This window comes from Trachemys scripta, chromosome 6, assembly GCF_013100865.1.
Source record: "Trachemys scripta elegans isolate TJP31775 chromosome 6, CAS_Tse_1.0, whole genome shotgun sequence".
Classification (NCBI taxonomy): domain Eukaryota; kingdom Metazoa; phylum Chordata; order Testudines; family Emydidae; genus Trachemys; species Trachemys scripta.
This window is the reverse complement of record NC_048303.1, coordinates 68,760,007-68,769,916: the sequence shown is the minus strand read 5'-3', so window position 1 is coordinate 68,769,916 and position 9,910 is coordinate 68,760,007. Positions and strand designations below refer to the sequence as shown.

At 41.7% G+C, this 9,910-nt stretch overlaps 1 protein-coding gene across 1 annotated transcript in view; it reads left to right on the top strand.

The window, feature by feature from the left end:
* CCDC112 (coiled-coil domain containing 112) overlaps window positions 1–9,910 on the top strand; it is a 29,665-nt gene that overhangs the window by 8,969 nt on the left and 10,786 nt on the right. Inside the window, exon 2 of the mRNA XM_034773941.1 lies at window positions 1,749–1,870. Within this exon, the coding sequence (XP_034629832.1) occupies window positions 1,749–1,870 (122 nt within the window). The remainder of the gene's footprint in view (window positions 1–1,748; window positions 1,871–9,910) is intronic.

Below are 9,910 nucleotides of genomic sequence, written 5' to 3'. Positions count from 1 at the left end.
TGCTAGTTCAGATGCTCCAATAAATACTCATTAGGTGGAGTAGTCAGATTGCCACTTTTTTTCCTGTTGGACAAATGCAAACTGGGGGAAAATGGAAATAATAAGATGTGTACTAAACCGACTGCTTACTGGCTTTGTTCTGCTTGCAATTTTTCAACCCCCATTTCCTTCACGAGTATTTTCTCTATTTAGAGTGTGCCTTGGAGCAGGAATGCTATCCTTAATAGATAGAATGAGGGGCATTTCTACCAATGTGATGCTAGTTCAGATGCTCCAATAAATACTCATTAGGTGGAGTAGTCAGATTAATTCAACTGTGCAGCAGAGGAGACATGTATTCTCTATATGTCTTAATAAGCCCCCAGCCAAATAATCTGTTTTCTTCCAGTTGCAGTGGTCATGGGGGTTTGAGTCTCCTCACCCTCCCATTGAGAAGTCATTGACTTTTAAGGACGATTTTTCCTATAGAGAACTCCTAATGCTTGTTAACCAGCTATCTTGGGCTGATTTTAGGTAGATTTAGGCCTTGGCTACACTGGCAATTCACAGCGCTGCACTTGCTGCGCTCAGGGGTGTGACAAAAACACCTCCCCTCCCGAGCGCAGAGCTGTAAAGCGCCAGTGTAATCAGCGCCTGCAGCGCTGCACTCTCGCAGCGCTGGTGGCGAGACTACACTCGCGCTTCGCAGCGCTGCCTCGGCAGCGCTGTGAATCCACAAGTGTAGCCAAAGCCTGAGTCTAAGGGGGCAAAATGCTTATTCACTGATCTTGGAATACTACTGAACCTGCCTATGGTAAGAGCTAAGGGCTCTTTACAACCATTACTCTAATTTAGTATCACTTAGTCAAGTTGTCTATTAACTTAAATGGGATTACTCACATCAGTGTTTCTCAGTGTTCTTATTTACTAGTATTGAAATAGCACCTACGAGCCCCAGTCACAGACCAAGACCCTATTGTGCTAGGTGCTGTACAAACACAGAACAAAGATAGTCCCCTCCCCCAAAGAGTTTACAATCTAAGTGTAAAACAAGAGACAACAAGTGAAACAGATGGGAAGGGGACACCAAGAAACAATGAGACAATGCTGGCCAGCATGATAGACAATGGTCTTAGCACATCAACAGCCTAACTGTTGTCAACCTTTTAGTAGGCTGAGAGTGAGGATTGCAAAACTGCACACTAAATTACTAGTAGTTATGATATCAAGAATATCCAGGGTTATAACAAAAAATTTGGATGGGCTGTTAAACCTCACGCTTTGGGGTTTAAACCAGTCCCCAATGATTGGAGGGATAAACCCAGGAAGAGACCAGGGGAGTGTGGGTGGGTGGAGGGGGGAGGATATTATTCCACATTTGTGTACTGAGTGATTCTTGCATTTTCCTCTGAAGCATCTGGTACTGGTTGCTATCAGAGAGGATACTAGATGGACCCTGGGTCTGATCCAGAGTGGTAGTTCCTATGACAGGCAACTACTGTTTAATTGTAGTGATATAACGTTGTATTATTGTTCGTTTTAAGAGCATATTACAAATACAATTCCCAGTTCACCACTGCATAACTCCAGCTTTACCCTGGTGTAATTCCACTAAAGTCAGTTGAATTACACAACTGAACAGCTGAGTTCAGTGTAAAACTGAAGTAACACAGTGGTAAATCACATCCACAGTATGTGTTTGTCTTTTAGCTACTATGTTACTGATAATGAATAATAATAAAGAATGCCTTCTTTTGTGTTCTCTACAGAGTGACTGCTGTTTCAGTACTCCAGATTCTGGTCAACACTTTCAATTTCAGAACTGGACAGTTAAAGCTGATCAAGCTAAGAAAGCTGAATTCATAAGAACAGCAGAAAAACTAAAAAATCAGTAAGTTAAAGAATATCACCATAAACACATTCTGCATGGTATTGCTGTGGATGACAGGTTTTGAGGTGATTTAAGATTAGTAGTTGTGACTATCAGCAGGGGTTCCAGAACTGTGAGCCTCTGTGTTACCCCTCTCAGCCTCAGCAAGTGAGAGCTTTGCTGCTGCTAAGCTGTGTCTCAGGTTCCGGACACACCAGCTTGTCTGCCTTTCCAGCAAACTCTTCAGGACTCTGCCAGTCCAAACTTTACATAGCAGGTAACAGTCAGTGAACTCCAGTTCCTCAGAGACATCTTTCTATAGTGTACAGCCCCTACATACTGTAACTCACAAAACCATATCAGTTTTGCTGCTCCTTTAAAGAGACAGTACTCAGAAGGTTATTAACTTAAATGGGGTTGGCAAACCCTTTACTCCTATCACAGCACTGAGTTGGAGTATAGTAAAAGTAAAGTAACTTTATTCACAATTAGGTTTAAGTGATATAGGTTTAAGTATAAGGATAGACATGGTTACAGACAAACTAAAGTAAGGTTTTAGTTTTAGAAGCATATTCTAACTTAACTAATTAGAGTATTGGTTTAAGTAGATTTCTCAACTATAGTCAGTTTCCAGAGACTTTCAAGCCCATTTCAACCCCCCTCTTTTCTCATATGTACAAGAGATCTAGCCTTTTGTATCTGCCCAGTAAAGGATACCAAAATGGCTCTCTGTCCTTGCTTATATCTATCTATCTATCTATCTATGTTCACCACGCAGCTGATGCCATGTTAATTTTTGAAGTCTCTTGCCCCAGTCAAGATAGTTAAGAGGATATCTCCCTGTGACACAGCAGGATACAGTCCAGTCTAATGATTAGCTGTGTCACCCCTGCCCTCTAACCTGGGGTGCCTTTTATAATGCTTTGCTGCTGTAGCCTCCAGCCTGGACTGCTCACAAACAGTCTCCAACATTCAAGTAACTCCCAATTATGTCTGTGTGTGTGCTGTAGCCAGCCAGCCAGCCATACCTTGGCTCTTACTAGTTTTGGTTATATTGCTGGGTGATCCCAAGACACTTCCAGTCTTAGCTTTTCGCTCAGAATGACCTCTACTGCCCACCCCTCTCCTGGACAATACCAGTTTATATGAAGTCTATTACTTCTTTAGTAGAAATAATATGCACGCAACTTGCCATCCCAAATGGAATTTCCCAGACACTTCAATTTAAACACACTGGATTAGATAAAACAATAAAATAGTTTATTAACTACAGAGTTAATTAGTAAACAGTATTATTAAGTGAGTACAAGTAATGAGGAATAAAAGTTAGAAACCATTACAAGAAAAATAAAGATAAAACACAACTGCTGCCTAACTTAACAAACTATGATAAAGTCAAAGCAAAGTTTTCTCACCACATGCTTTTAGCAGTCTTAGGTTACGTCTATACTTACCTCCGGGTTCGGCAGTAAGCAATTGATCTTCTGGGATCGATTTATCGCATCTTGTCTAGACGCGATAAATCGATCCCGGAAGTGCTCGCCGTCGACACCAGTACTCCTGCTCCGCGAGAGGAGTACGCGGAGTCGATGGGGGAGCCTGCCTGCCACGTGTGGACCCGCGGTAAGTACCTCGTAGTTCGAACTAAGATACTTCGACTTCAGCTATGTTATTCACGTAGGTTAGTGTGGACTAGCCCTTACTGACCAAACTTTTTAGGTCAGGACTGCTTCTCCCAAAATCCAACGAATGCTTCAGGTGCCGTGAATGCGATTGGGGGGGAGATCTCAAGGTGTTTATCTTTCCTTTTTATAGTTTCAGTCCCCCTCTTGAAAAACATTTCCAGCTAAGATTCAGGAGACAGCCTATGGGGAAGGATGTTCCCCATTGCTTTTCCTCACCTTTTTGAACTTCCTTTATCTCACCATCCTGCTGGATGACTGTTTACTGCATAAATGCAAATTAAGCAGAGCATACATTTCTTTGTCTGAGACAAACCTGTTTGCTAAGTTAGGAACATGTGTTAATAAAACCATACAGTGGAATCTTATATAGTAGAACCTCAGAGTTACGAACTTGAGTTACGAACTGACTGGTCAACCACACACCTCATTTGGAACTGTAAGTGTGCAGCCAGGGAGCAGCAGAGATAAAAGAAGAATGCAAATAGTACTGCTTTAAACATAAACTACTAAAAAAAATAAAGGGAAAGAAAAAAAACCTGACAAGGTAAAGAAACCGTTTCTGTGCTTGTTTTATTTAAATTAAGATTGTTAAAAGCAGCATTTTTCTTCTGCATAATAAAGTTTCAAAGCTGTATTAAGTCAATGTTCAGTTGAAAGAATAACCATAATGTTTTGTTCAGTGTTATGATTCCATTTCATAGTTACAAACAACTTCCATTCCTGAGATGTTTGTAACTCTGAGGTTCTACTGTAACTTCACGTACAATGTTGCCACACATATTTTACCAGGATAGTAATGAGCAGAAAATTATGAGTTTTCAAATGGTACCTCACCAGGCATACTTTGAGCAATTATTATTACAATAGTGTGTAGGGTGTGGACACACAGGTACGTTCTGTCATACTCCTCCACTTGCTAGTTTACTGACTTTGCCCTTTATGTAAATGTACTTGCATTGCCTCTCCTTGCTCAATTTACACTGGAGACACTTTCAAGCAGGTGGGACCACATTCCTTTGTCTAGGGTGGAGTGACTTCACCCTTACTTGCCAAACACATTTTAAAAATGTATTTCCAGCACATAGAATAGTAGGACTGGAAGGGACCTCGAGAGGTCTTCTAGTCCAGTTCCCTGCACTCAAGGCAGGACTAAGTATTATCTAGATCATCCCTGACAGGTGTTTCTCTAACCTGCTCTTAAAAATCTCCAATGATGGAGATTCCACAAACCTCCCTAGTCAATTTATTCCAGTGCTTAACCACCCTCACCGGAACTTTTTCCTAATGTCCAGTGTAAACCGCCCTTGCTGCAATTTAAGACCATTGCTTCTTGTCCTACCCTCAGAGGTTAAAGAGAACAATTTATCTCCCTCTTCCTTGTAACAACCTGTACTTGAAAACTGTTATCATGCCCCCCCTCATCCTTCTCCAAATTAAAAAAAAAACCTATTTTTTCAATCTTCCCTCATAGGTCATTTTTTCTAGACCTTTACTCATTTTTGTTGCGCTACTCTGGACTTTCTCCAATTTGTCCACATCTTTCCTGAAATGTGGCACCCAGAACTGGACACAATACTTCAGTTGAGGTCTAATCAGTGTGGAGTGGAAGAATGACTTCTTGTGTTTTGCTTACAACACTCCTGCTAATACATCCCAGAGTGATGTTTGCTTTTTTTGCAAGAGTGTTACATTGTTGACTTGTATTTAGCTGGTGATCCACTATGATCCCTTTCTGCAGTATTCCGTCCTAGGCAGTCATTTCCCATTTTGTATGTGTGCAACTGATTGTTCCTTCCTACGTGGCGTACAGTAGAACTTCAGAGTTATGAACACCATAGTTACGAACCAACCAGTCAACCACACACATCATTTGGAACCGGAAGTACACAATTAGGCAGCAGCAGAGACAGGGAAAAAAAGCAAATACAGTACTCTACTGTATTAGACGTAAACTACTAAAAGATAAAGGGAACGTAGAATTTTTCTTCTACATAGTAAAGCTTTAAAGCTGTATTAAGTCAATGTTCAGTTGTAAACTTTTGAAAGAACAACCATAATGTTTTCTTCGGAATTACGAACATTTCAGAGTTAAAAACAACCTCCATTTCCAAGATGTTCATAACTCTGAGGTTCCACTGTACTTTGCATTTGTCCTTATTAAATTTCATCCTATTTACTTCGGACCACTTCTCCAGTTCGTCCAGATCATTTTGAATTTTAATCCTATCCTCCAAATCACTTGCAACCCCTCCCAGCTTGGCATTGTCCGCTAACTTTATCAGTGTACTCTCTATGCCATTATCTAAGTCATTGAGGAAGATATTGAACAGACCTGGACCCAAAACTGATCCCTGCAGGACCCCACTCGATATGCCCTTCCGGCTTGACTATGAACCACTGATGATTACTCTCTGGGAACGGTTTCCAACCAGTTCTGCACCTACCTTATAGTAGCTCCATCTAGGTTGTATTTTCCTAGTTTGTTTATGAGACGTTCATGTGAGACAGTATCAAAAGCCTTAGTAAAGTCAAGATATACCACATCTACCACTTCCCCTTTATCCATAAGGCTTGTTACGCTGTCAAAGAAAGCTGTTAGGTTGGTTTGACATGATTTGTTCTTGATAAATTCATGCTGACTGTTACTTATCACTTTATTATTTTCTAGGTGTTTGCAAATTGATTTCTTAATTATTTGCTGCATTATCTTTCCGGGTACAGAATTTAGACTGATCGGTCTGTAATTCCCTGGGTTGTCCTTATTTCCCTTTTTATAGATTGGCACTATATTTGCCCTTTTCCAGTCTTCTGGAATCTCACCCATCTTCCATGACTTTTCAAAGATAATCGCTAATGGCTCAGATATTTTCTCAGTAAGCTCCTTGAGTACTCTAGGATGTATTTCATCAGGCCTTGGTGACTAGGAAACATCTAATTTGTCTAAGTAATTTTTAACTTGTTCTTTCCATATTTTAGCCTCTGATCCTACTTGATTTTCACTGGCATTCATTAAGTTAATGTCCAATTTCTACTAAACTTTTTGGTGAAAACTGAAACAAAAAAGACATTTAGCACTTCTGCCATTTCCACATTTTCTGGTATTATTTTCCCCTCCTCATTGAGTAACGGGTCTAACCCTGTCTTTGGCTTCCTCTTGCTTCTACTGTATTTGTAGAATGTTTTCTTGCTACCCATATTTACAATTTTTCATATACTACTGTACGTATACCATGCAATAATATTAATGACCAGCATGTTACCAGTTTACATATGATATCTTACCAGACACTTTTTTAATACAGATTAGGACAACAGTAAATTGGAATACAATCAGAATCAGCTGGTCATACCAGCTGAGGCTCATTGCTAGATACCCGGGAGCCCTTTGTCCTCTGGGCTTGGGGTGTTCTTAGGGTCAGAGTAGTCAAAAACAATAAGGGGATGCTGTTATTGTTGGAACCCTAAAAGTTGAACTACCTTAACAGAAGCTATATTAAGAAGGTTTAATATTTAGGAATGCTTGTTGATTAATGAGGCTACTAAACAGACATAAAAACCTTCATGAACTATGAGAGAGTTGCCCATTGTTCAAATCCACCAAGGGCCAAGTTCTGATCATCTTAATTACACTGAGTAATCCATTACTCCCCAAGTAGTTCCACTGAAATCAAGGTACTAAGGTGCTACCCACTATGAGTAAGGGTTTCAGACTCTGGCTGTAAGTACATTTTGTTACACTACTGACCAACCACAGTAAAGAAACAAAAATTACTTATGGATCTGTGAGACTAACAGATTTATTTGGGCATAAGCTTTTGTGGATAAAAACCCCACTTCTTCAGATGCATTTACCCACGAAAGCGTATGCCCAAATAAATCTGTTAGTCTTCAAAGTGCAACCGGACTCCTTGTTGTTTTTGTGGATACAAATTAACACGGCTACCCTCTGATACTTATGGATCTGTGTATTTAAAAAAAAAAAAAGCCACTATCAAAGTTAGCAATTCCGAGCACCTTTAATATCTCTAAAGCATCTCATTTTCACATTCCAATCACACAGTTGTTGTAGAGCAGGGGTCTCAAACACGCGGCCCGGGGGCCGCATACAGCCCGCGGGGTTGTTTTCTGCGGCCCGCGAGCTCCTCGCGGCCCCCCCCCCCCACCGTTTACCTAGAGCAGCTCCAGCCAGACATGCACTGGGGGAAGGGCAGTTCCCTGTTCCCGGCCAATGGGAGCTGCTGGGGGCAGTGCCTGAAGCAACAGCAACACACAGACCCCTGTGCCCCTCCTCCCCCAGGTTCTGGCCACTTCCCAGAGCGGTGCGGGGACAGGCAGGCAGGTGGCCTGCCCTGCACCCGGAGCATGTTGGGCCAGAGCCCGCCCCCCGCACCCCTCCTGCAGCCCAATCCCCTGCTGAACCCCGCACCCCTCCTGCAGCCCAACCCCCTGCTGTACCCCACACCCCTCCCACACCCCACATCCCAATTCCCTGCCCTGAGCCCCACATCCCTCCTGCCCTCCCTGGGGGCAGGAAGGGGGCAGAGTTGGGGTGGGGATTTCAGGGAAGGGGTTGGAATGGGGGCGGGGCCTCATGGAAGGGGTGGAGTGGGGGCGGGGCCAAGAGTGGTCCTCGGCCAATGTACTAGTCCTCATGTGGCCCTCATGGTCATTTTAGTTTGAGACCCCTGTTGTAGAGGCATTGGGAGCACATTACTTTGGAGCACATCTGTCCATCTACATTATAGCTCCACCTATGTATGGAACTACATTAGTGCAGCTCATCCTCCCTGCTGTCTTCCAGCATGCTGTGCTCAGCCTTTCAGTGATAGCTCTTTGTAAGGGTTGCTGGCACTGCACTATGCACCTAGATCAGTTCTCATACATTTTTAAAGTGTGAACTGCAGTCTTAGTCAACAAGATAATTTCTTTATTATCTCTGCCCTTGTTCAAGATTATTTGGAACATCTCCCCTACTGTTCATGATCAAATAACAACCTTGTGGCAACTATATCAATTTGTCACATAGACAGGTAATAATGGGGAGGTATTTAATGTATTTTTAGCTTCTTTTAATGTGATCCAGCAGGAGGACATGAAAAGAACTGTCACTGTAAAACCAGACAGCTGACTCTGAAAGCATTCCAAGGACTTTATTTGTCTACAGAATTTGGGAACTGCTAGATGACAACCATGTTAATTTATTTTTAATCTAGTCTCCTGCAGACTAGAATTCATGTCCCAAAATGTATTTACCCCTGTGTTCTTCTTTCTTGGTTTAATCCGGGCATTTCCTCAGAAAACATCCATTCTCTCCTTTTCATTTGCCCAAGAACAGTATAAATGTTTTTTTAGCAGGTTTTAGCTTTGCTGGGGAAACATCAGGAAAACTAAATAGGTTGCTGATCACAAATAATATTCTGTTATTGTTTTTAAATTAAATATTAAACACTAAACATAAAATATAAATGGAGCCCTGCAGGAATAGATTCCTTTGGCTCTATTATTTGCAAAAACAGAAAAACAAAGTTAGAAAATAATAACACTACAACTTAAAGATATCAACTGAAAAAAATAAAAACCTTGAAACAAACATACATTACTGTAGCCACTTATACTAATTAATCTGGCCTGGGATTTGCAGCATTATCTGGGAGCAGTTTTATCAACAGCTTCGAGGCAGTAGACTTCCCCACCTCTAACTAAACCTTAAATCCAAGCTTGCTATTTGCTTATGCTCAACCAACCACTGGTTTCCTTCCCTTCTATCCCCCCAGAGGACTGGTAAAATCCCTGACGTAGGTCTAATTATTGTATTTGTGCAACCCCCATCACTGTAGTAGCTCAGCACCTCACAAACTTTAATAGATTTATCCTCACAACCCCCAAGTAAGGTAGGGAAATAATGGTATCCCCATTTTACAAATTGGGAACTGAGGAATAGAGAAGCTAAATGATTTGCCAGGGTCACACAGGGAATCCATGGTATAGCAGGAAATTGAACCCAGGTCTCCCAGTTCTTCGGCTAGTGCCCTAACCACTGGATCATCATGGCAGGGAATGTCAGAGGGGAGAGGGGGAAACTGGTTGGGCTCCTACATATGTAATGAGTTTCATCTGGTTCTCAAAATGCTTAGCCACACCCCTATGAGATAGATTATGGATAAGTAAGACAACTTCATCTACCACTGAAGTGTGGCCACTTCTGAGGAAGAAAGTGGCATCTAACAGTTCATCGTCTATAAGGCTCATCTGATGCAGAATCTTGAGTGTAAAGAAAGTACCATAGTTATAAATTGAGGGAGAAAGTGAGACAGTTCTAAAGGATGTGAAGGACCCCAAGCCCATTAGAAATAAAATTATCATTTAGAATGATCTG